The following is a 26,513-nucleotide window of genomic DNA, read 5'->3' as shown; positions in this document are numbered from 1 at the left end:
AAATGTGCAATTAATTGTCACTGTTTTGAATTTGAATTTTGTTGTCTTCCATAATGGGTCATTCTCAATGTTTTTTATAGGGCCACGGGCACTGGGGATGATCTTAGGGAACCAAGTGGTGGAGGCTCAAAAAGAGTTTTGGAACCACCGTATTCGAACAAATAATCACAGAGAAAGCAGGCGGCTCTATTCTGTGCCAGAGGAGAAGGGATTGGCTGGGAAGACACACCTGTACTCTTAATGCTAATCCAGTGGCTTCTTCCATGGCATAAAAAAAGAGGCAAGTTTCTTTTTATTATTACTGCAAGCAATTTTAATACAAAAAGTGTCTTCTTTTTTTAAACAATTCATTGGTAGAGCTTCAGGTTCTGGCTCAATTAAACCAACTGAGAGAATCACACAGCAATATGGTCAGTCAGAGCAGGGGAAAGAGCAAAAGTTAATAAATACAGGAAGACCAAGTAGCCCCCAACTCCCTGCCCCTCCCCCTTCTTTACTGTCCCAAAGTTGGCTTTACTTTTTAAAACATCCCTCCCCTTCTTCTCCCCTCCACAATGGAAAAAAATGATCATATAAAAGCGAGCTGGGGGGCGGAGGGGGCGGCGCACAAGTGGGGCTGCTGGTGATGCGCTTTAAAATTCCCAAGAACAAGCTCCTGTGCGTGTTGAAGGCAGCTCTGTCGTCGTCTTCTCCCCTGGAGTGTGGAGGGGCCTCTTGGACGTCAGTATGGTCAGAAGTGGCATTAACCAGTTGAGACAATAAATAGGAAACAATGCAGTTAAATAGCAGTTCGTGAACTAAAAAGTGAAGTCAGTTTTTTTTTGTTTTGTTTTAACAGCAATGTGAGAGAAGAACCAAGTTTTGTGGGAACTCCCCTCTTTGGCTCCACTGCTCAAAGGTTTTGCTGTGTGTGCCCCAACCCCAGGCATCGTCCACACAGGTATGATGCTACTGGAGAGCTTCAAGTGTAAAATATTGAAAACATAGTATTAGTTGTTCTTTAAAAGCTCAGCGGCTGACAGTACTTTCATTTCGCTAAATACAGCATTTTAGTGAACATCTTTACTTGTATGTAGCGTGTGTGCAATTTTTTTTTTTAATTTATTAGTTCAAACTTACTCCACTTTATCTTCAGGTAAAACCACAATGATTTCTTTTAAAAACTGGAAACAGAAGCCCCAGATCCCATTCACCTCACATTTCTCTCTTTTTGAGGTATCCATGATTTACAAAAAAAAAAAAAAAAGAGAGAGAGAAAGAAAGAGAGAGAGAGAAAGAAAGAATTCCTTGAACACTGCTGGATATTCAGGTGTTGCTTTTAAATATAATTTACCTTGCTGAGACAGCAAGTTAAGTTTTTATAAAGATGCATTTAGGAAATAATCCTAAAAGATAAAGCAGGATCACTTCCTGCACTGCACAGAAATCCTATTTATATAATTTTTTTTAACTTTTTGTTTTTACATTTTCACATCTTGACCTTTTGCTTGCTTCTATTCTCTCCCACATTTCATTTTTTTTTTCCTGGGCCCTCCCAGCGCTAAGGAGGTCACCAGAAGGCAAGTTTTATCTACATAAATATTCACATGAAAATAGTAACTTACAAAAAAAGAAAATTAACAGAACAAAATAAGGCAGCTTCATAACACAATTAATCTTTTACACTTTTAACAATATAATTTCTCCCATGTAGAATAAATATACATCCAATGTATGAAGCAGGGTTAAAAAATGGACACAGGTTTTTTGTTTGTTTGTGTGTGTGTATGTGTAGATGTGTGCATGGGGTCTTATTATTATCTCTTGGGGCCTGGCGTCTTGGGGGTGGCTGTGGTCGCTTTCTTAGACATGGTAGGGATTTTGGAGGGCTTTGCTATGCCCCGTCGGGAGCTGCCCTGCCCCCCCGTTGCGCTGCTTTCGGAAGTGTCTGAACAAGCTGACTGTGTCTCTAGGAGGTCAAAGTCAGATGCGTCGCTGCCCCGCCGGCTGCTGGCGCGGCTCCCTGCCCGGCTCCCTGCCCGGCTCTGAGGGCGACTGCTCGTTTTCTTAGGATCTGAAAAGTAAAACAGATGTGTCCATCACCACCATGGAAGCCCAGGAAGGCCTTACAACATGCTATTGCTCCGTCCCTCAAGGGCAGCCCCCGTCTTGTTTTCCAGCTAGATGCCACCTTCCCTTTAGACATCCTCTGTGTGTGCTGGAATGGTGGCTCTCACAGCTACCACAAGCAGTTGATGCCTGAGCAGTCGGGCCCTCCCCACAACATAGCTGAACCTATTTCAGTGTACTACTCTCTATAGAGAGACCCCTTGCTCTGGAACTGCCTCGCTGCCAGTGGAGGTGACAGTCAAACTGGCTGATGTTGCTGTATCATCATTGGTGCTTCATTCCACTTTGTGGCCAGGCGGGGTCATGTGTGGGCTTCCTTATGTCTTGGAGGATCACTGAAGCATGGGGGCTTTCACTTGCTATTAATTTCTCAACAAAAAGCTCCTGCGTATCCCATATATATTTCTAATCAGAAGTCCCACCGAGTGCAATAGGGCTTATGCACAGCAATGTGGAGGCAGGGTTGTGGGCTAAAATAATAAAACTTTGCATAAATGGAATTGGCTATAGTGAAAGTGTGATGAACTTCCAGTTGGCGCCACCTGCAATAGCTCTGACCCGTTGACTGGTGCACACAGAGAAATGGTCATGCTCCCAAGAGCACAGAAAACCAGCTGCAAGTACAAGGGCAGAGTGAAGACTATTAGCAGCAGGAGCCCCCAGCCCACCCTCGCTGGAAGTAACCCTCATCAGGGAGGCTGGAATTACTCATCCCACCTAACAGAAGTAGAGGCTGAAACTCAGAGCAGCTTGACCCAAGTCCCACTCCTGTGTTCACCTGTTCAGTTTACTGAATTTTGTTCATTGTTTCCCACAACCAAAGGAAGCCCCGAAGTGACTCACAAAACAAAGAATGAAAAGGCAATACATGCAGCATACAAGCATGGACTGTGTCACTTCCAGAAAGGCACTTACCAGCCCGACTAGTTTTGGCACCTGAAGACACTGGCGAGGAGCTGTTACTGGTGTCGCCAGCGAGAGAAGTCCGGCTGGAGTGGAAAGTGGGTCGCTTCAGCTTGCTGCTTGAAGAGGGAACGACCTTGGGAGAAAGAGACGTTTATCTCAACAGTCATCATTTGCTTCCTAAACAGGTGCTGGTTGAGAGGATCCCTGCACTCCAGCAGCCAGATTGCAGCCCCCACTGCATCTTAAAGGTCAACAAGGAATGAAGGAGCATCAAGTCCTGCTGTCCCCTCCCCATGAATCACAGAGGGGCTCAGCAGTTGTTAAACAAGAACCCAGAAAAACTGAATTGTGGCTGCTGTAGCCAAGAAGTCCCACGTGGGAACTTCTGTGGACATCCAGCTCTTCACCTGCCCATTTTGCTTTCTGCTAATGGACATGAACACATTTACAGGGCTGCCTGCCCACCCACCCCATGTTCCTCATGACCTTTAAGGTGCTGCGGGCCAAGAAGAGAAGCAGACAGACAAGACACACCAAGAAGGCCCTTCTCTGCTATTAGTCCTCTTTACCACCCAGCGCTGGATGGCAGGCTCATTAATTGGACCCCTGTGCTTGCCGTCTCTAAAAAGGGCAGAAAAGAAGCTCCTGAGCACTTGCGGAGCATGAGCAGCAAGAAGGCACCTTTGGTGAGGTTTAGTCCAAGTCATCACACCTCTGTCTAGAAAGAGCAGGGGATCCACTTGGCCCTGAACAGTTCTACTTGTGCCCCATGGAAGAAGCAGGACAGAGAGCAGCTCGGAACTGGAGTGGGCGGGGATCCTGCTCATTTTGGACACCACAGCTGCAGCTCCCATCAGCCTCTTTAAAGCAGGTGCAGAGCAGGATGCCAGCTACTATTTAAGTGGGAGGAAAAACTGGAGGAAAAAGCATCCTCCCAACTCCAGTTCCCAAGCACTAGATGTGAAGAGGGAGTCCATTGCTGGTGCACCAACTGTCTCTGCCTTTCTAGTGGCGCAAAGCAGGGAAATGCTTAATCTAAAGCACATGCTTTGCACATGCAGAAGGTCCCAGGTCCAGTCCCCAACAGCGGCTCCAGGTAGGCCTGGGAAAGACTCCTGCCAGAGACTCTGGAGAGCTGCTGCCAGCCTGTGTTGACAACACTGGGCTAGATGGACTCAGGCGCATCCTATGTTCCGAAAACAGCTTCACCAACTTGTTGCCTTCCAAACATTTTGGAGTATGACTCTGATCACCAGCACAGTGTGTCATCTAAGACATCTGGAGGGCACCCAGTTGGAGAAAAGCAAACTGAAGCAACAATCATTTCAGGTCTGAGCAACTTATATGGACACCAAGCCGGTAGCATATCATTAATACCGCCCCCATTCCTCCTGTTTGGTTGGGACTTACATTCCCATGACTGTAAGAACTGCCCTGGTGGGAGGGAGGGAGGGAGGGAAAAGGATGTCCATCTAACCCAGCCTCCTACCTCCAAGAGCAGCCAGGCAGATGTTTCTAAGACGCTTCTCCCCTCCCAACATTCTCACCTGCATCGTATGTGGGATAACAAATTGAGGGGTTTCTATACAGGCACAGGCACTGATTTTCAAAGTGTTAATTCGGCTGTTTTATCCATGACTCCTGACTTTTAAGTGGTATCCTCCTTTATCATATCTCTTTCATTTAATGTTCTAAAACAGCCCAAAACTTGAAAGATTTTCTCACTTTGAACTTCTGGGAAAATGTTTGTTGTTTCAACACAAACTGGTTGCAAACTGTGTGTTAACATTCTGTTGGTTTTGAAAGAGTATTTCGAAGAACAAATATTTTTGTCTTTAAGAAACCAGAGTTAGAAGCCCCATGAGCAACACAGCAGCAGCCCTAGCATGGAAAGAGGTGTTATGAAGCGCTGTTATAACAAGGAAAGCATTAAGAGAGGGGAAAAGGAAGCCAAGGGGGCTCCTCCTTTTGCAACAGGGACTGGCCCATGTAAGCCATACTCTACCTCAGAAGCAGACAGGTGGAGGTCAGCATTATCGTAGCCCCTCAAAGGGGTACCTGCCTTGCTGTTTACCAACCAGGGTTTGTCATAACTGCGAGTGAAGTGATGCGGAGTCTGTGAAATGGAAAATCCAAAGAGAAATTGAGGGAGAGGGAGGGAAGGGGGAAGGGAGTGAAAGGAAAGGAGGGATGGGGCGGGGAGGGAGGTGTACAGGATGGAAGGAAAATAAAAACAGAAAAGTAAATAAACCCTAAAATAAAATAAAAAAACAAACCCAACAGGTAATGAAAGGAAACATACAAAATGGGCGAAGAGATGAGAGTCACACAAGTAGGGGTTGTGCTCTGTGCCCACTGCCAACGTGGCCATCTCACCCAGGCCAAGCGTCAGGGGGAAAAAACCTCCCAGGATCACAGAAGCCAAGAAAACAAACCAGGGATGGCCCAAAAATTAAAATGAGACACAAACAGACAAGTGTAATTTGGGGGAGGGGAGGGGAGGGGAGGGGAAGAGGAACTCCGCCATTTCACTCTACCCACCTGGATGTGACAGCATTTCATTGTCATTGTGGGCAGAAATAAATGTTTGAGTGACCCTGAAAGTTCTGTCCTCTGTGGACAGGCCCCACTGGACACTCAGAGGCCTGTACCTGTCCTGGAACAACTGAGTGACAGAAGCCATTTTAATGGTTAAAGAAGCCCTCTCACCTTTGTCCCGCTTGCAGGTGTGGCTGGGGAGGAGGGCATCGAAGTGCAGCTGTGGTTGCTCTGGCTGGCGCTCGAGCTGGACCGCGTTGGGGAGGCTGCCCGAGAGGAGGGCTTTGACCTGCGCCCCCTGGACCGGAATGGCGCCATTCCCTGAGAAGCTCCCTCTGGGAGAATGAATTTCTCTCGAAGTTCAAGGTTAGTTCTTCCTCGAGCTGTAGGAAAGGAACCACCATAAAACATGAAGAAAAAAAAGCCAAAGAAACCAGAGTCTGAGATATAAACAGATGGCAAAGCCAGGCAAAGCCAGATGCTTCTGACTCCCTGGTGCAGGCTTGCTGGGGTGAGCTTTGGATTCTTTCCTCCTCCTCCCAGTTAATTTTCTGTGAGACAGACCCCTTGGTCTTCTCACTTTGCTACACCAGCAGCAGCTTAAAAGTCTCAAGATAGAGAGGAAAAGTCTTCCTAGGAGGGGAAAGATCTAGGAGCATTCTGTAGCTCATATAGAAGCCCCCACCACAAACATCATTCAGAGCAGTGGTGTTTCAGCCTGCAACAGGGCAAGTCCACACACTTTTGAAAGAACTCAGATATGCACCCTCTAAGCACGTATAGACAGCGCCCGTCTCGTCTATACCACCAACGCCATCTATTACTCACGTCCTTCTGTACAATCTGCTTTACAGGCTAGTGAAGGATCCTCTGGAGTGTGTGTGTGGGGGGGGGGGTCTTCTTTACCCAGTCTCAGTTCAGCACCAAAGAATTCTGGAATAGCTCAGTCAGCAGAACATGAGACTCTTAATCTCAAGGTCGTAGGTTCAAGCCCCAGACTGAGCAAAAGATTCCTGCATTGCGGGGGTGAATAGACCCTTGGGTTCCCACCCAACTCTACAATTCTATGCCCCCCCCCCCAGCTGTGGGAAGCTTGCTGACCCAAAGCAGAGCTTGGTCAGCTGCTGGCACAGCACACTTAGCTAAGTTTATGCGGCAAGAGGTCTGGGAAACAAAGTGTCGTCCAAAGAGCTCTCAATTCATTTTCACCCGATTCTCAAGAAATGGAAGGAAATAAACCTGACTTAAAATTTGCAACCAGGATACAGGAACATAGGAAGCTGCTTTATACTGTGTCAGATCATTGATCCCCATAGCTTAGCATTGCGTACACTGACTGGCAGTCAGAATTTCTGGCAGGAGTCTCTTCCAGCCCTACCTGGAAATGCCATCAGGGACTGAACCTGGGACCACCTGCAGGCAGAGCAGTTGCTCTCCCACTGAGCTACACCCCTTCCCCAATTTTCAGTTTCCTTCCTCTGCAATTATACCACCTGCTTCATAGCAAAACAGCAAGCATATTCTTCAGTTTTACAGGAAAAACAGCAACAAACCTAACAAACAGATACACACAGCAAGGAGCAGTTTTGTTAATTGAGCAAGACACCATGCATAAAGCCTTGCCAGGCAGAAAAAGGGGCAGCTGGAGATTTCACACATTATCCACCCCAAGACAAGCAATTGCAGCTGCCAAGGGGACTTCCAGAGAGGGGCTTAGCTTGCAAACGAGCTATTGAGATACCACAAGTGGGTTGTTGGTAACTGGGTTTATATATATATTTATCAGATTTTCCCCAGTAAGATCAAATTCAGAGTTGGTACAAGCTGGCTTTTTGATGCCAACAATGTTGTGTGGACTCTGTAAAACACTTGCATGCATCAGGAGCACTGATTCCATGATAAACCCCCATCTGGAAGCACCCCTAGGATTGCGTCAGAACAATCTGCGGACGCCTAGCAGGAGTGCTCAAGAGCAGCACCAGGGACAGAAGAATCAGCAGTACCAAGAGGCAATCAAGAAACAAATCCTTTCAGCTTTCTTGAACCCTAGGCCCTCAGATGCTTTGAACTACAACTCCCGTCAGCCCCATTTTTCATAGTGCATGCTAGCTGGGAATGATGAGTGTTATAGTCCAAAACATCTGGAAAGCACTGACTGGCAAAGACTATCCCAGATGTTTTACAACATGGCAGCATGCAGCCGCATTCAGACAAACTATCATGGGAGGGAAGGGGAAAATGTCCACCCAACAGCCACAGGCCAGAAGGAATAACCTGTCTTCAAAGGAAGGGGGCCCAGACTGCAGGCTGGAGGGTTGGGTGGGTAGCCATTCCCTCACAAGCCTCTAACATCAGCCTTTTGTCTTACAGAACACCATATTTACTTACAGGCAATTTCTAGGAGAAAAGGTAAATGATATAATAGAAAAGGGGAGGAATTTTTTGGGGGATTGAGGGAGATGCAGAAAAGGCAAGAAAGGAAGCTAGTCTGGTGTTGAACCAGGGCCCAAATCCCTGCTCCTCACTCGGGGCAAGCTGCTCTTGCTCAGCTGAACCCATCAAGGCTGCTGTGAGCATAAGCTGGTGCAGAGGATACATGTTGCAACCCTTGGGAAAAAGTGAGTGGTGATTTCAGGGCCAATGTGACAGACAGGAACAAGATGAGGCAGGGGCTGTGAAGCCTACTCAACTTGCAGCTTTCAGCCCAAACCAGCTAAAAAAAAAAAAAAAGTTCTTTGTCTCTCTCTCTCTGCCCCCACCCCATGCCCTTCACTACAGCAAAGTACTATTCTGGGCCAGAGGGGATGATGGGGAAGATCAAGGCAGGTTAGAGAAGCAAAGCCATTCCCAACAAGTGGAGGAGTAGTAGTGAGAGGAAGCCAAGAAAAACCGCCAACCTATCGGAGACTGACTGGCAATCGAAGAGCTGGAATCAGAGCGTTTTATTTTACTTCCCGGGTGGTGAACTAGAATAAAGAAAATACATATATACAAAGAAAAGATAGAGCAGGAAAAACAAACAGCAGTGGGGGTCAAAGAGGAGGAGGAGGAGGAGGAAAAAGGCAAGGAGAAGTCTCTTACACGCTGGCTGGCATGCAGGGCAGCCATTTTAGAGGAAAAATGGAAAGGGTACAAGAAGAGAGTTCAGCCCACAGATGTGAAGAGCTGGGTGGGTGGGGGCTCTGATGGATTCTACTTCTCCCCCCGCCCCAACATGTGAGTGTTACATAGGAAGTCCTAGTCAAGTACTTATTGGTACTTATGCTGACATTCAGGATGGACTAGGGTCTGCCCAAGATATCATGGTGTTTGCAGCAGAGAACCTCACTGGCACTTCTCTCCCACTCATCAACACAGGTCACCCTCCTCAAGAAGTTCTTGGCTAGGCTGATCTTTTGACTGACCTCAAGAAGACTTCCTGCTGGGCTGGGCTGGGCTGTGCTCCATGGGTGGTCCTGGCCCACTCACTTTTAATGGCAGACACCTCAAAGCCTTACCCTGGGGGAGGTTAAGAGCCCCATGTTTGTTAAGAATCACTCTCCATTTCTTACCTCTGCAAGGATCGTTCTTCACTAAAAACTCATCCAGGGCCATCCATCCTCCACCAACGCGAACCATGACTGTGCTACGCAGGATACGGACCAGCCGCAGTTGCTGCGAATCGCCAAACTGTGGAGGGAGCAGCAGAGGGGGAAATGGTTTAGATGAGCACCCACAAAAGAGCCCAAAAGGCACCTTGCAATTAAAAAAGAAAGGTGGCAGCACAGGGCCGCTTCAGGAGAGGGACTGCAGCAGGATGGGCTTTGACACTGGGGCCTCTCTCCTGAACCTACTAACTGCCTTTAAGAATTTAATTTTTTTAATGTCTAAATGGGTTTATTATGGATGTTTATATTTTAAATGTTTGTATAACTGGTTTTCATGCTTTATAAACCACTCAGAAGTCTATAAGCAGTATATGAATAAATAATGGTGATGATGATGTTAATAAAACCAGAATGGATCCATTTTAATGCATTGCTAATTATAACTAAATGAAAATGAAGGAGGTGCACCCTTGTTTTGCTGGAGCTACCTCAGCTCAGTGGCAGGGCACCTGTTCTGTGCCCAAAACCCCATTCCTGGAAGCATTTCAGGTTAAAATGAATCAGCCAAGCAGTAGGTGATGAGAAAGGCCTTTTCTCTCTTCCTGCCAGAGACTGCCCTGGAGATCATCGGCTAGACAGTTGCTATGGACCAGGCTATGCTATGGACCAGGTGGACCAAAGAGGACTCAGGGTGAGGTAGTGCCCAGAAATATCTCCTCTGCAGTGTTTGCACATCTATTGTGCTCCCTTAAAGGCTTGCCCATTTGTCTCTGGGCGAACTGTAACCATTGTGTTATGCAGAAGATGAAATAAAGTCAGAACTTCGAACTTTTGAGCAATTTCCCAACAAAGGCCTTGGGGGGGTGTTGTTTGGAGCATGGTTCGAATTCAGCCACATGCCAGTCTTGATACAGTTCATTTCTGGAGAGAGGACAACTGGAATTCACATGAAATTCAGTAACAGAATCCCACCAATCACTCTCATCAAAAAGGAGAGAAGCCCTTCACCAGATCTGAAGACCCATAAAATTCATGGTACATGACATCCCCACCACCACGCAGAAGAGTTAATTGCAGCAGCCAGAGATGTGCAAACCTGCAAAGTGGTAGCCTTAAGGATCAGAAATACATTTACTGAAATGACCACTAGCAGTATGACATCTCCACAATTTGAAGCCTTGACCAATGGACTAAACAGCATGTCCTGCCTCACTTCAAGTCCTTTTTATAATGTTAGGCTTTGAGGGCTCATTTGAAGTAAAACCAGTCCACCCTGTCCAGCAAAATTAAGGCACTGAAGACATTAGTTTCCTACCATCTTGTCAACAGAGGGGCAGAACGCATCTCACAAAACAAGTTTAAAATGGATTTCTTCTCTGCATTGCTGAAACTCCCTCTGGAGTTATGATTTGGCTAAAAATTATGCAGGAGGAAATGAGAAGCATTTTTTTCATTTTATCTTCTTGAAGCCTTGAGTTATTTGACACGATCCATGCAGATGGCTTGAAGCTTTAGTGCTAATTATGGAAGGAAATTATCCAAATGGATTCAGCGCTTGCATTCCAAAAGCGGTGGAAAATTAATTGGAAGGCATCCAGATACTGGTATACAGAATACATTGCAAGAATTTTAACTCTGTGAAAGAGGCACAGAAGTTACACCTCCTGGAAGAACCAAGAGATGCTGCATTCTAAGAACTAGGTATCCTGCTGGTATCTTGCTCTGATGGTACAGTGGAAGGACCAAACTTGTGAAGAACTGCAAGAAAAATGTTTCCTCTTGCCTCAAGTATGATATTAGAAATCTGAAGGTACACAATGGAAATGATAATTAGCTTCCTGAGCTTGCTATTCACATGCCTCAGGGGTATGGATTTGCATGTACAGTATGTTCTGCTCTATGTGTCCTTGGTCAGTTCTGGATATTTTATTTTGGTGGTTAACAGCATAGCCTCAGTTGCTAGTGATTGAAAATATCCATCAATCCCCCACCAGCATAGTTATGTGGCAGGTTCTGAAGTCATAGGATTATGCAGTGCTCAGCTCCAATGGGAATCCTTTCTCTACATCTCTCAGATATGTGGGACTATGGCTGAGCTTACAGAATCAAACTGTGATTGTGCTCTAATACTTCTTGTGGCTGAAGAATGGGGTTCAGAGACTGGTTCAAGGGCTACAGCCTGGTTCAAGTTAAGCCCATCTGAGTTAGCTAACCAGTTTTGAGACATTCAGTCCTGCCTGCACAGTTTTCCAGCTTAGCTGCACAAGAAGTCAAATATGAGTTATTTTAAAGCAGACTTTGCCAATATGGTGCTCTTCAGATGGTTTGGGCTGAAACCCTCATCAGTCCCAACTAGCACAATCGGGGTTGATTGGAGTCACAGTCCAAACCATCAGGAGGGCACAAAGTTAGCGAAGGCTGCTTCACTACCAAGAGTTTCAATCTTCTAAAAAAGTGTCTGGCACACAAAACACAGGGAAGTTCCTTTGTGAGTGCCCATGTTTGTGTCTGTCACTAAGGGGGCATTTGTACATTTGTAGCGTTGCTTCCATTCCATCCCTTGATCATTATGTCACTGTATACCAGAATCTTGGCTGTTAATACAGACAAGCTCTTACCACAGCATCCACACCAGCACAACCACCCATAGCAATGAAAATATCAGTTTGTAAAGGGACAACACATGCGATTCTTTTAAGGGAAACAATCTATAAAAGGATGTAGAGACAGCATTGCAAGGCACACTGTACCTGGTTGCCGAGGAAGAACTACAAAGGAGAAGAAAGTACAAATGAAAGAGAGAGAGAGGGAGGGAGAGAGAGGGAACAAAAAACATTGAGCAGCATTAACAGAGCATCGCTATGAAAAATGTCTTGTTAACCACAAGTACCACTGATGTGTATACTCGACATTACTCAGCATGCTAAACGTCACGTTTTGGTACTTCCTTTTTATACACATTTATATTAACGAAGCAAGCCAAAGATCTTGTACACTTTAGAAATGTGACAAGGGCCAGTGCTGGTTATTTTACACACTCTGCTCTTGTGCTAAATTCAGGGCAAGCTCAAGACATTTTGCCAACCCAAGTGATAATTATAACCCCCACTTTGTTCCTTAAAAATGCAGCCACCAACAAGTGGCTGCTCAGATTCTTCGCACCTCAGCTAAAATTGCACGCAGTTCAGGCACGTGGGGAAGCTAAGCTAGATGGTTCTATTGCCAGTGGAAGACTCTGAGAACTTGAGACAAAAACAGAAGCAGCACAGAAGTCGCCCATGAGCATTTTCAGAAGGACTGTGTTTAAATCTCAGAGGAACACACAGGGCTGGAAAGTAAAACAGGCAAAAGGAAACACTTCCTGCCCCCCCTCCCAGTCAATCACGGAGTTCCCTGCTACAAAATGAAATGGGGGTCCACAATGAAATTAGAGAACTGTTTTTTTAACCCTTTACAATGAAACCATCAGGTTGCCAGAGGAACCTCCCTCCCCCCCAACTGTCAATGCAAGCAAAGCCCCCTTCAGCTTACCCGGTATTTGTTCTCTCCAATCTGCTCCACTTGGAATCTCTTTGCGCATTTACACTGAGCCACCTGCCTGGTCACCTGTTGAGTAGAAAGAAAAGAAGAGATTCCATTAGGCTAAACTACAGGAAAGCTCTCCAACTGGTTTGAAAGGTTTTTGTTTTTACTTTAAGACAGTCCCTACTGAAAAACCACAAAGGGAAAAAGGTGAGCAATATTGTCCCAATTTATCTTCATCATCACAACCCTGTGAGGATAGGAAGATTAGTGGTGACTGGACTATGGCTATTTTGGTGAGCTTCATGCTTGAATGGGAGGGATTTTAACCCAAGACCCCAGTGGAACAAGTCTGAGGGTCTACTTATTGCACCACACTACCTTCCCCAAATAAGATTCAAAATCCCGTTCTACTATATATTTGAAAGATTTATATCCCTCCTGTCATCACAAATGATCTCAGGGTGGGTTGCAAGAAGTTAAAATACAAAAAAGTATTAAAATAAAATTATCACAATGAAAACAACTCCCACTGTTTTTTATAGCAACTCTCTGGAACTCTGCAGCTACATATGTAAAATTTAGAAGGCCCGGAGGAGGAAGGTCTCCAGCTGGCCTAGGAATTTAACAAAGGTTTGCACCAGCTGAACTTTAGAGCAGAGGGGGTTCCACACCTGGATGTTACTGCATTGGCAAAGTCTCTCACTTCTTGACTCAAATTCTCACTCTCATGAATTTTGATTCCTTGACTTTTTACATATAAAAGAGATGTGACAGCCCTGAGCAAATGAAGGCTGGCACTTGTGACTATTATGATTATTCTTATGGCACTGTCCCTGCATGTGGTGCTTTGCAAAGTATGAGAAAACAGGTCCCTTTCTCAAGGTGCTTACAAACTAGAAAATAAGTAACAAGGGAGGATAGCAGGAGAAAAATATGGGGCTATTGAATTAGGGCATGGAGACCAGATAGTGGTTTTGCCAAAGGCTTTCTGGAAGAGGTGGGCTTTAAAGGGAGGGGGGCAGGAAGATTAAGCAGGCATCCTTCCACAACTTACACAGCACCAACTGCATCCTAGGTGCTTGCAGAGCAGTGTGAGATTGAAACAGCTTAACTATCTCCATAGCTCCTGGATCCCTGCTGCCTTATCAAAATGTCTTACCTCATCCTCAATTTTGTCTGCATCTGTTGTTGGCCGATAAGCATCTTTGTTAGGGTGCAGAGCAGCTACAAACTCATAATAGTCAATGTAACCATCCCCATCACGGTCAAAGATGTCAGCTACCGCAGTCATCTCCAACTTAGTAGTGGGGAATTCTGAATGGGAGAGAACAAATGGAAACTCCATTACCGATCCCAAATGCAAGATTTGTCAGACATCTTTGAGAGGCAGTGACTGGCCTAAGGTCACCTAGTGAGCTTTACGGCTGAGTGGGGATTTGAACCCTGGTCTCCCAGTTCCTAGTCCAACACTCTAACCACTATTACTTTTATTACAGTTTTTACACTATACTGCACCACAATGGCTCTTCTTGCAGGCAGGGTTGTTTGCTTGACACTAAGCAGGAATTGCTTCCTGCTTCTCAATCTGGGGTGAAAAACAAAGTCAGCAGGTAAAGGCAGCTGAAAGTGTTTTAAGCATTAAAAGTGTTAGGGGGCTTACTGGATGCCAAGATGCCATCAATGAACTCCTGCCGGGTGATTTTCCCATCTTGGTCTTTGTCAATCCGCCGGAAGAAGTCCATCACACGTGACTTCTTGTGGTTCATCCAGCGCATGTACTTCTTCCGCCATACATCAAAGTCAAAGTTTGCAAACTCTTTCAACTGGAGAAGGGAAGAGGAAAGGCTGTTTCACATCTCACTTGGAAAGAGGATCCACAAATATTTACATCTCCTAAGATGCAGGAGACAACAGCACAGCTCTCTCTCCTCTCAAAGTGTAGGATTTGCCTGATTGACACCAAACTCACCAAAATAAGGATGGGGTACAGTGGGGCTGTGCATTTGGCCCTGGCCCCTCACGTCTTTAGGGTGAATGTCTGTAGCGGGAGAAGCCATCTAATGGCTTCCTGAGCAACTGAGAATCCTGTTTTACCAGGGCTCTTAATTGTACACCAAGGGCAAGGGCCCAAGAGCAATTGCATGGATTTGGGGTGGGCTAAAAGTATGCCCTGCCAGTTCCCATCGATCTGTGTTTTTTCTTCTTTGTCTTTTAGTGAGTAATGCCTGAACAGGGCTATGGAGGACTGGAAAAGTTGGACCTGGTTCCCCGAAAGCAGCATGGTTGGGAGGAAATCAGTCAAGATACAAATTCCACACTTGCCCCTTTGCCCTGCTCTCCATTTTGGGCACTGCTGCTGTTGTACAGACTTTGCATTACCTGTTTTGCCTCAGTGGTTTTACCTTCGCTAATTATCTAGCTGGTATTGTCAAATTGTAAATGACTGTGAACTCATATGTGAATAGAGAGGCACAGAAATAGTAATTATTATTATAGTGGCATAGAATAAATTAAAAACCAGTCACTTTTCTAGCTTACACAAGGCAAAATAATCATGAAGTGGTTTAGCTGCTAGACTACCAAGATATGCTCTCCTTTTTAGGGGGCAGGGATAGGTGAGGCCCCTGTCTAGGCTTGCTCACCCCAACAAGCACACCCCACAGCACCAAGAGGGAAACAGGAAATGTGGTGAAGACTTGCAGACCCTGAAAAGCAGCCTTAAAGCAGGGCCAGCTTGGAAAAGGAAATGAGAAGGCAGTTTGCCTTCCCCTGCTCCAGCCTCACTGCACTCATCTCCTTCCCCCAAAGTGAGATGGAAAGGCTATATACAAGCTTCCACCCACTGACTTTCCTTTGAAGGGAGAGTGAGGCGCACCATCAAGAAAACCAGGAAGCTACAGTTCCTGTAGCTGGAAACTGGTAGCAGCACCTTCGTTTTGCTCCCAACAGGAAGAGAGCTCTGTACAGAACCCCTGGAAGCCGGGCCTTTGGGAGAACTGCTGCACCATCATGACCCAGCTTCTCTCAGCTGGGGCTTTGCTTGCCGTGCTGGGAAGGGGTTCCCTGTGCACATGAAAAAGGGAAAGTGCTTACCTCTTCCAGCCGATCCAGTGCATCGTTGAGCTTGCGTTGCCGCTCGAGCGCCAGCAACCACACCTGCTGCCAGCGGGCCGAAAGCTGGTTGATGCGCGGGTTCTTTGCTTCCGACTGGGAGAGAATTGGCATTGGGGGTGGGGCTGTCTGGTTCAGGGATTTTCCTGAGAGGAAAAAAAGACAGGGGCAGGGAGGAAACATAGCAGAAATTGAGCAAAGCGAAGGGGCATAATGAAAAAATTATGGGGAAGGGGCACAGGAAGAAAGGCAGAAACTAAATGCTGAGCTCTCCTTCTGCAGATGAAACTGGAAACTTCACTAAGATCATATCAACTCACAGGAACCCTGCAGTCTGCATGGGGCGTTTGAAGGCAGGGACAGGTAGCAGGTTTCCTGACAAGGGCTGTGTTTCCTTGGGGACCACATGCTGACTGTGGGCAGGGCTAAAGCCAGCAGTAGGCGGAGCCACCGCTCTCTCTTACCCCCCCCCCCGCTGCTCTCTCATACCTCTTCCCCCCTCTTCCTACCCTGCCCAGCAGGCTGCTGGGACAGACTCCTGAGGCCTGAAATGATTGCTTGCGAAGGGCTTATTAAACTAGGCCAAAGGCTGCCCATCCTAGTCCAAGGAGGTGCAGAAAGTCACCCCAAGCTTGTACCTGAGCCAAGGGACATCAGAGCTACAGCCCAGACTTTTGTTTTAAAGACTGGTCTCAGCCATGGAATATGTAGTAGCAGCATCAGTAATTATCATAATAAAAGTAATAATCATAATGCTGCTGATGATGATGGGAGTGTTCCTGAACACATATACAGTACTTATTTCTTGATCAAGGCCCAGTTCAAGATGCTACTAGTGTTATTAGTGTTTAAAGCCCTAAATGAATTAGGCCCCAAATATTTAAAATTTGCCCAAAGGGTTGCCAACATACTATTGCTTCGGGATTTCTCAATGAAAGGTCCATGAGCCGGCTCTGTGGCTTTCCTCTTGTATGTTTTTGTGACGCGATCCACATCTGGCTGCTTTCGGGTCATTACTTCCATAAAGGACTGGAAAATGCAGTAGGAAAGATGATTAGAGGTAGAAGAAGAGTGCAGCATTTTGTTACTATGCAACTAAATGTTGTCCTTTTGCTAATGTAAGCAGTCCTATCCCCAAACAACTCAAAGCACCTTTGGCTGATTAACATCTGATACCCTTTTAAATGTGTTGTGGAAGGGGGGATTATTGGTTTGTTTTTGCTCTTATTTTTGTTATGCAGTTTGTGTTTTTTATATTGTATTTTCTATTTTATTGTATCTTTATGTTGTGAATTGCCCTGAGATCTACAGATGAAAGGCCATACACAAGTACATGATACATAAATATTTATCACATTTATATTCTTTCCTATTTAACCCTACAACAACCCTGTGAGGTAGGTTAGGCTACTCAAGTGGGGATTTGAACCAGCCTCTCCCAGCCCCTAGCCCAAACACTCTAACCACTACACCAGATTGGCTCTTGTTCTTATTCAGTCTCCTCTTTGGATAGTAACATTTCACCAGCCGTTGCCCATGTACCTTCAATATATCTTTGCCACCATAGGGGCTAGGAACTTAGTACCTCACTCTCAAAATTAAGCACCAAATTCTCAGGAACCCAAATCTTGCATCTAATGCCACATTGTTTGTTCTTGCATGGCACTGCTAAATCAGTCTTCCCTCCAGCTGTTTTGGACTGCAACTCCCATCAACCCCAGCCAACGTGGCCGTTTTGAACTACAACTCTCATCAGCCTCAACCAGCGCAGCTGCTGGGAGTCCGAAACATATGCAGCAGCAGGTTAGGGAAAGCTCCTCTGCGCCAAGGCTGGGGCTGATGGGAGCTGTAGTCTGAAAGGCTGGGCATCAGGTTCAGAAAGCCTGTGCTAGATATATATATAGCCCACTAGAGGTCAAAAGAAAAGAGGGTGAGCCAGGATTGGGGGTGGGGGCACCAGCCAGAGTGCCTCTAAGCAATAGGAGCTGAAGGGGAAGACAATGACCCTCCATTCTGCTCTAAGCTTACAGGCATGTGGAGTCCTACTCCATGGCAAAACCAAAGCACTGCAAGCTCACACACAGCTAGGAAGAATGAAGTCAGGCGCTTTGTTTCACTTTAAAGCCACTGTGAACAGCTTTCTCAAACACACAGCATGCTCTTTTCTGGAAGGTGGCAAAGAGGGAGCCAACCAGGGCAGGGTTACCTGGTGCTCTGCAATGAGGGCTTTGACCTGGTCAATGTTCTGCGGCATTGGCTCTTGGTCCCTCTGAATCAGCGTTGTCTCAGCCCACTGAATCCATGCCAGGAGCTCCTCCAGCAGCTCTGCATTGGCCACCAGCTCTGAGAGGGCTGCTTCAAGCCGCTGCTGGTGTTGCTTTGCCCATGTGAGAACCTGGCAGAGGATGAAAAGCAGGGAGGGTAATTGGCAGCAAACGAGAGGTATCTCTGCAGGGAGGGAAGGCAGCGGTATGTCTTTCTGGGTTACTCGCATGCCCCTTCCCTTGCCTAAGCATCTTCTTCACTTTTGCATTCCCCTCCTCTAGCTCACCTGGATCTTGTGTTTTACCCTGCAAGCTCTACAACCTACTAACACTACAAACTTAGGGCACCAGGAGCGAACTTGTACTAATGGTGCCAATGATAAAATAGTCTAGAATCTAGCTTAAGGGAGAAGACTGAAAAATGCTTTAAGCTGAATATGGAGGGAGTATACAGAAAAAATATTAAGGGTATGCTGTGTGTTCTTACGTGATTATCATATTATGTTTATTCACAAGCTACTCCGAAAAGGTTCATTCAAAAAGTGGAGTAATTTTCCCCCCATTTAAATAAATAAAAAGTTCTTGGTTGTTCCAAAAATAAAACCAAAACAAAAACACCTCTACCTAAGCATTTTAGGAACTACAGTGAATTTCTACATTCTGTAACTGGCTCCTCTCATCTCAGTAGCCAGCATTGTCATGAACCTTCTATGATGTCACAGCAGCTGAAGCAAGGTGGGAAGGGGATTCAAAATGCATTACTCTTATACAGTCATAGAATTATTATGTCTCTCAGCTCCATTCCTGCTGACTGCAGATGCTGAGAGGCAGAGCAAAGGCCTCTGTGACTCACTTCTTCAAACCGAGCTCGGATGATGGTGATCCAGTGCTTGATGGTGGTGATGCAGTCTGGGTGGCAAACGGCCAAGATGACCTCCCCCATCCCCACAGCGGAGTTCACATCCAGCCTTTTCTCTTCGACTTTCTTCATGAACTCCTGCAGCAAAGGGTAAAGGTACAACAGCTCAGCCTGGCTGCCTGGCAATCCCCTCAGGCTCCCGCCTTTCCCTCTTCTGAACAGCTACCCACCTTGTGGACATCGATGAGTGACTGCAGCGCTTCTGCGTCGTCGGGCAAAGCTCCCCGGAAGCGGAGGGTCTGCTCAGCTTCAGAGAGCCACTCCAGCAGAAGATGGACAGCAGTCCGAAACTCTTCTGCCTGGAAAGGAGAAACAGCACCAGTGAACCCTTCCCCATGGAGCAAAGGCCTTTTGAGTTGCCATACAGCAAGGATAGAGAACTCTTCTCATAGCCTAAGGGCCACTTTCCTTCACAGGGAACCTTCCCGGGTAGGGGGACACACACCAGTGGTGGGTGGGGCCAGAAGCAAAAGGGGTGGAGCAATAGATACAATAGAGTCACAGGGCTGGTATGGACCAAAGAGATGTGCAAGTTGCAGATGATGCCACCCTGCTTCCGTCTCTTACCTGCTTCAGGGCCTCCTCCAACCGAGTTTGCTTCAGGACAGACATCTTGCAGACGGTGTCCCAGCGGTTGCTTAGCTCTTGCAGCTGCACTTTCACCCACGTTGTGTCATCGCGGCTGTTCTCAATAAGTTCCCGGCCTGAGCGCTTGAGAACCGTGACGGTGCCTGTTCGCTTGCCAAGCTCCTTCTGGAAGACCTATCAAGGGGAACAGAGCATAGTTGCACCCTCTTTCTCCAAGCTCTCCACCCCTGTAAAGAGCACTAAGTTTGTTTTTTGATAGTTATCTGGAGACCTGTAAACCCGATCTTGGACCTTTTGCAAGTATATTTTCATTAAAAGGCAGTTTGGTTCTAATGGCCTTGCACTTTTCAAAACTCTGGAGGTATTAACTGCTCCCATTTTTTAATTACGTTCCAGATGATGTTTTAAACATTTTCATGTGTTATTGTATTATATTTGTATTCTTTTATGTTAGCTGCCCTGGGCTCCCTTTGGGATGAAGGGTGAGATGTAAAACTTAGAAACTCAAGTACATTTTCACAGGGACTCCAGTTCACTGCCTTAGTCCATAACACATTGAGGCTTACACAGTGTGAAGTGGCTTCCAAATGGATGGCTCTGTCCCCCAGCAGCCATTACCTTGTGAGCATCCATTAAGTTCATGACCAGGTCCAGGTCCCCATGGACAGGCAGGTCTTCAGCCAGCTGGGGCTCCACCTTGTACAGCCAGTCAACCAGAGCTTGCAATGCATCCATGAACTGGCCAGAGAACAGAAGGGCCTCTTCTAGTTTGTGTTGCCTGTAAAAATGAAAAATGCAGGGGTAAGTGGGTGTTGCAGTTTCCCTTCAATTGGCCACCTCCTTGGGCACCATAATAAATGTGGCGTAATCAGAGCCTTAGGCACACCTTAAGAAAAAATGGTGTGTTAAGGTAATTTATTTATTAAAACAAATTACACGGCTTTGCATTTAAAAATCATAAAGCATGTACAGCACAATGTAAAAATTATAATAAAACCAAGAACTACACAAAGATAATAATGAAGAGGGGGGAAATCCAAAGCTAACAGATTAAGAACAAACTAGTGTGGATTACCAGCAAGGGCCTGGGAGAATCCAGATGTATCCAGAGCAAATCCAGCAGGAACCTAGCTAAGGCCCCTGCACTGCTCTTTGGATGTGTAGTCAGTATACAAACTGGTCAAATATAGGTCTTGATGCTGATAAATGCCCCTCACACCCTATCCAAATAGGTGACTTAAAGCTGGTTTCTAAGACCCCCTTTTACGACCTGCAGGCACCTCAACTTACTACAGGATGTTACCTGTTAGAAAGCCCTTTCAGGCACTCACCTTTCCACTGATTTGCCACAGACAGTGTCCCACTTGTCACGGACTTCCCCAAGGAGATGGTCTAGGCTCTGGTTGTCATCTGGGAACTGAGCTTTTTCTTTCAGGGCCCTTCCTGTCCGGATCGTGGTGTCATAAACAGGCTGCTTGCCACCCAGGGTTTTTTGGAACTCCTGATTTTCCCAAATAAACCCACCCAAAACATAGGTTGAGCATGAGGCCAGTGACTACAGATAATTTCACAAGAAGCAAAGGAACTGTTTCACATGCAATTCTAACCTTGTGCTTAGAGAGCTGCAGTTTGATCTTGTCGGGATCATTTGAAATTTCAAGCTCAGAATCCAGGAGATTTTCTGCATCTTCTAACCAGTCAACCAGCTTCTTCCAAGCTTCATGGAACTATGAAGATTAATTTTTTCCATTTAATTTATTATTAGAATTCACATGCTTCTCCAACTCCACTACTCACTGCCAATTTTCATCTATCCCCCATCCCCTAACACCTGACCCACATTTCATACTTCTGCAAACAGTGCCTAATACGCCAATGGCCCTCAATGAGCCCAAGAGGAACAGAAGTATTTTGTAGCTCTGAGCTGATGCCCTTTGTGCCTCCCTGGCTTCTAGCCTACAAAGGATTGTTCCTCACCTGCTTTGCCCGCTTCCTGGCATCGTCCAGAGCCCGCCCTCTTTCCACTGACCGCTGGACGACCTTCTCCCAGCGTGACTGGACACTGACCAGGAGGTTCTTGATCAAGACCACATCCTGCTTCTGGCTGAGAAACTTCAGCTGGTTTCCACTTTGGTCTAGGCCAATTATCTGGTCCCGGTGGGCGTTCACTTCATTGGCAAACACCTGACAAGGAAAAAACGAAGGCTGCTCTCCTGGGTCTCTTAGGCACCACATAATGCAGGGAAGGCCAATTCACTTGGGATGGAGGTTTTGTTCCAAGGTGAGATGGCACAAAGCTCAACTGTAGTCACTATGGCTGGCAAGGGAGTCCGAAGACTAGGCTGGGGCCTGCCATGGCCACAGATTGGGTAGCCATGAGTGAGCCACACACACACACAGCCTCCAGTTCCCTACCTGCAACAAATGAATAATCTGACCCACCTCACAAGCCCCATCACTTGTTTTAGGGAACTATAGTGGTACCTCGGGTTACATATGCTTCAGGTTACATACGCTTCAGGTTACAGACTCCGCTAACCCAGAAATAGTACCTCGGTTTAAGAGCTTTGCTTCAGGATGAGAACAGAAATCGTGCTTCGGTGGCACGGCGGCAGCAGGATGCCCCATTAGCTAAAGTGGTGCTTCAGGTTAAGAACAGTTTCAGGTTAAGAATGGACCTCCGGAACGAATTAAGTACTTAACCCGAGGTACCACTGTAGTAAAAGCCTGGGGTTGTAGTCAACTAACTTTTACTCAAACTAGACCTCATTGAAATTAATGGCCTTGACTAACTTGGGCCCACTAGTTTCAATAGGTGTACTCTGTGTACAAGTTAGTAGAATACAACTGATAGTTATTTTTTTATTAACTGATTTTAAGTCACATTTTTAATATTACAGATTATTAATTTGTTAATGCTTCATAATTTATGACTGTGCTACTGCTCATTTCACTCACCGCTACTTGCCAATGCCTCCTTGCTTTAGACATCCTCCCAACCCTACTATTCATACTGCCTGCCTCACGCCAAAGTTGCTGTTGCAACCTCAGTCGAAGAGGCAAAGAAGAGGGCAGTGGTGGGTGGCAGCAGAGTGGGATGGTTGCTGGGGAGATGCCCTGCCTTGCCCATTTCTAGGCAGCTTGCCTGGGGTGCCCACCTGCCTCCGTTTCTCTTTTTCCTCCAGTGGTGCTGAAATGGCATCATTGGTCTTAGGTAAGCAGCAGCAAAAGAGCAGGAGTTTTGGGGGAGCTACCCCAGCCTGTCCTGACAGTTCGTCCACGACTCAGGTGGACCATAGTCCTTCCCTCTTCTGCTTCCCTTCTTCTCAACCTCGAATGCAAGAGCCCAGCAGCTCTCAGAAATCTGTCGTCATGCTGTACTTCACAGTGCCCCCTACTGGCAGCCAAGCAAACTGCAGCATGACAACAGCCTTTCCTCTTTACTATATGTTAATATCTATCTATATATCTTGCAGTTTCAAAAACTTGGTTATTTGAAAACACCTATGATGGAATATTTCCCTGTTTTAATTTTAAAGTCTTTCCTTATTTGGCTGCTAAACCTAGGCATTGTTTATTGTTGTTCTTGTGGAAGTGCTTATTGTCTATTCTTGCTGTGGACAGAAGATACTGTCTAGCTCTCATTTTATTTCTCAAGTTTCGAGCACTTGTGAATATGGTACAATTATAGAACCATAATTGAATTCTCTCAATACTCCACAGCTATTTTAAATAATTAAGTTTTTCTCTACCTTTTGGCAGCTTCACTATTCAAGTCAGATAGCTCCCCCCACCCTCCCTCAAATGCACACATGCACACCCAAGTGGGCATCATTACCTTGTGCTCTTCTATCTGTGAGAGCACTGTGTTGAACATGAGGCTGGGTGGAGGAGCAACATTCAAGCTCTGCTCTGCAAGGGTGAGCCAGTTGATGAAATCTTGCAGGGAATTTTGGAACTCGGTTGCCAAGCTGAGGGCCTCTTCCAACTTGGACTGAGTTTTAAAAGAAGGGGGAGAAAAAGCAGCAGAATGAGCACAAAAGGCAGAAAGAAAGGAGCACCAGCCAAAGTTCACAAACGCTGGCTTCTGAGACAAAGACCACAATTGTGTAATAAATGAGAGACTCCTTCTAGGCTGGACCTTCTCAGTCCAACTGATAAACGTGACTTGCATATTAACAGGTCACATTTCAAATGTTGATAACTCTTCCCCTTCATCCAAGCCATTCTGGAGCCAGGTTCTCTTCCAACAAAAAGCATCAGAACAAGAAGAGACCACCTACGGGGGGGGGGGGCAGCCAATGCGGTGCCCTCTGGATGCTGCTGCACCACAGTGTCCATCATCCTTGACCATTGACCATGCTGGCTGGGGCTCATGGGGGCTGGGAGCCCGAGAACAGCCGGAAGGCACCACATTAGCTTCCCCTGCTCTATGGGACCATCACAATTTACCAATAATGGAATTGTGAAACAGCTGGATTAAAACCAAAGCAAGGTTCTCTCTCCACTCCCTTTTCAAACACACACCTCTTTAATACCACCTCAAGTCCCAAAAGTTCCTCTGTATGAAGCTCCACATGCGCAGAGCCTCGCTTTCCTGTGCAAGCTAGGGAATGTGCGGCACTCACACAAGAGTCCCCTGCTCTGCATCATGCAAATGTGAGTACAGTGATTTGGTGATTGGTACACCCCCACCCCTCCTAGCACATTACCTTTCTCTCCTCCATCTTCATACTGACGAGGCCCCACTTCTGCTCCAAGAGAGCCACACTTTGCTCTGTCTTTGATCCAGACCCAGAATCAGCGCGGCTCAGGAGCATCAGCCTCCCTTTAGCCAGGAGCTGGCTGTAGACCTCCTCGTTGGCTTTGAACTGGGCATAGAGCTCCTGCACAACACAGAGGCATCGTAAACAAGGGATGCTTTGCAGGACAAATTTTCCTGACATGGGGGTTCACGTGGCATAGGCAAGACCTAACGGCACAGTTATGTGTGAAGATTGCTTCTGCTGCTTGCCAGGTGCACTTGGCTCTGGGGGTTGTCTGCCAAGTCCAGCTTCTCAGGGCCAACGCTTCATGTTACTCTAAGCATGTGGTGTGCAGCTAGGCCTACAAAAATCACCCTTCCCGCTTGTGGCTTCAAAACTTAGGGGGTAGGTTCCCACTGGTGAATAATCTTTACACCTGACTGTGCACACATTTTTCTCTGTGCCATCCTTACGTGTAAAAACTTCACATTTGTGCTGGTCCAGGGTTGCTGATGCCAGCTGATAGCTGAGTGACTGCAACAACCTGGAACATCCACGAGTACCTTAGGTAGATACAGCTGTGCACTGTAAGCTGGAATGTAGCTAACCAAGCCTTCCCCCATTCCTTTTTCTCTGGCACTTTCCCTTTTAGGTATTTCACATCCCACCTGTGATGCACATTATCCTTCCCTCCCATATTAAGGGGTCATTCATTCCAGGCATCAGTTCGGCCATCACAACTCACCATGTGGGCATTCAGTTGCTCTCGAGCAGTCTCTGGCAGCCCACCTGTCGGTTTGGAGGCAGACAGCTGGTTCTCCATCCTTGTGAGCCAGAGGAGGAAGTCTTCAATTTCACCATGGAAACCTTGAGCCTGCAAGGGAACACAAAATCACATGCTGGACTGAAGGGCACAAGCAATTCACTCTGATGGTTTCGGAAACCTCAGCGGGAGGTACCAGGATTTTTAAAACCAAAAGTACAGAAATACATTTTGGGGTAGTGAAATTAAAAAAGCAAAACCAAAGTGCCAAGCATAAGCTTAGGTTCAAATCCCAGCCTATTTCTAGCCATCCTCTTCTAGTCTAGCTCCCAGAAGTAAGAGAAGCTTTCCCAAAAGACTCTGGCTTAAAGAATGAATCATCTCCAAAGTGAGGAAGCAGCTGAAACAGACTCATCTGTACACCCAAACAAGTCTAACCATAGAGCAAGTCTTGGTGGGCAATCACCTGAACACACAAAGGGATAAATAAATAACCAGGAGGAGGGGCAGCACACAAAAGCCCCCCTCCAAATCCCCTCCCCAGGGGCACCAGCTGCTCTTCACAACTCCTTTCACTTGTATATTTAACAAGGGAGTTCTATCCCATCCTTCATTCCCCCCCCAAAAAAAATAGTTAGAATGGTTTACAAAAAACAAAATAATATAAAAACATAATGTCAACTTGTGCACTGAAGATTCAGTTATTCTTATAGGGAGAACTTCATTTTTTGATAAGGTCTGAAGTGGTTTGTTTTTTAAAGAATTGGTAATTAACTTGCTTAGAAACCCCCTGCAGTTGGAAGCCTTCCTTTTTGTAGGGAGACAAACACTCCTAGAAACTCTCCAGACCTTGGTGCTCATTGTGGGACGTGCCCCCCACCTTCCCCACTCTCATCTCAACCTTCTGTGTGTTCAGGTGCATGCCTGAATGTGGCTCCTTTGAAATGTTGGGCGAGGAATGCAAGGAACGAGAGGGCTCTGAAGAGCACCCACTGCCCGCCTAACTAACTCTCTTCCCAGCTGACCTGCTGAAGGGTCATCTGCAGCTGCTGTTCTCGCTCCTCTGTCTTCTGCAGCACCGACTCCCAGCATGAATTCATTGTCTCCAGGCGGTTCCGGAGACTGCTAGCATCATCCCCTGCGCTGGATTCCAAGAGCTCATTGCCAGCCTTGTTCACTGTCTCCACTGTGGACTGATGGGCCAGCACATCATTCTTCAGCACCTAGTGTGGTGTTGCAGGTAGAGAAGAGAAAATGCTTTAGGGCCCTTGCAAGCCTCTGTGGCTCAGTGGCAGGGCACCTGCTTTGCATGCACACAGTGCCAGGCTGGATCTCTGGTATCTCCAGGTACGGCTGGCAAAGACACTTTCTGACATCCTGGGGAACTGCTGCCAGTCAGGGTAAACAATGCTGAGTGAGATAAACCAATTGTCATGAGCCCCATGGAGACATCTTGGC

The 26,513-nt window shown here is 46.5% G+C and overlaps 1 protein-coding gene across 1 annotated transcript in view; it reads right to left on the bottom strand.

Moving 5' to 3' along the window:
- Nucleotides 1-285: 285 nt before the first annotated feature.
- The window catches only part of MACF1 (microtubule actin crosslinking factor 1), a 298,900-nt gene continuing 272,672 nt past the window's right edge, over nt 286-26,513 (bottom strand). The window contains exons 78-98 of the mRNA XM_083512609.1: nt 26,081-26,278; nt 25,038-25,166; nt 24,260-24,433; nt 23,386-23,541; nt 21,525-21,731; nt 21,155-21,274; nt 20,879-21,048; nt 20,166-20,325; nt 19,527-19,721; nt 19,130-19,258; nt 18,894-19,037; nt 17,983-18,171; nt 16,688-16,805; nt 15,759-15,922; nt 14,326-14,488; nt 13,825-13,979; nt 12,672-12,746; nt 9,105-9,222; nt 5,725-5,936; nt 3,025-3,148; nt 286-2,053 (exon numbers count right to left, since the gene is read on the bottom strand). Coding sequence (XP_083368735.1) covers nt 1,797-2,053; nt 3,025-3,148; nt 5,725-5,936; nt 9,105-9,222; nt 12,672-12,746; nt 13,825-13,979; nt 14,326-14,488; nt 15,759-15,922; nt 16,688-16,805; nt 17,983-18,171; nt 18,894-19,037; nt 19,130-19,258; nt 19,527-19,721; nt 20,166-20,325; nt 20,879-21,048; nt 21,155-21,274; nt 21,525-21,731; nt 23,386-23,541; nt 24,260-24,433; nt 25,038-25,166; nt 26,081-26,278 — 3,357 coding nt within the window. The 3' untranslated portion in view covers nt 286-1,796. The remainder of the gene's footprint in view (nt 2,054-3,024; nt 3,149-5,724; nt 5,937-9,104; nt 9,223-12,671; nt 12,747-13,824; nt 13,980-14,325; nt 14,489-15,758; nt 15,923-16,687; nt 16,806-17,982; nt 18,172-18,893; nt 19,038-19,129; nt 19,259-19,526; nt 19,722-20,165; nt 20,326-20,878; nt 21,049-21,154; nt 21,275-21,524; nt 21,732-23,385; nt 23,542-24,259; nt 24,434-25,037; nt 25,167-26,080; nt 26,279-26,513) is intronic.

Source organism: Podarcis liolepis, assembly GCF_965112155.1.
Source record: "Podarcis liolepis genome assembly, chromosome: 7".
Taxonomy (NCBI): domain Eukaryota; kingdom Metazoa; phylum Chordata; class Lepidosauria; order Squamata; family Lacertidae; genus Podarcis; species Podarcis liolepis.
Note: the sequence above shows the minus strand (reverse complement) of the source record. Positions and strands in the feature narration are given on the sequence as shown.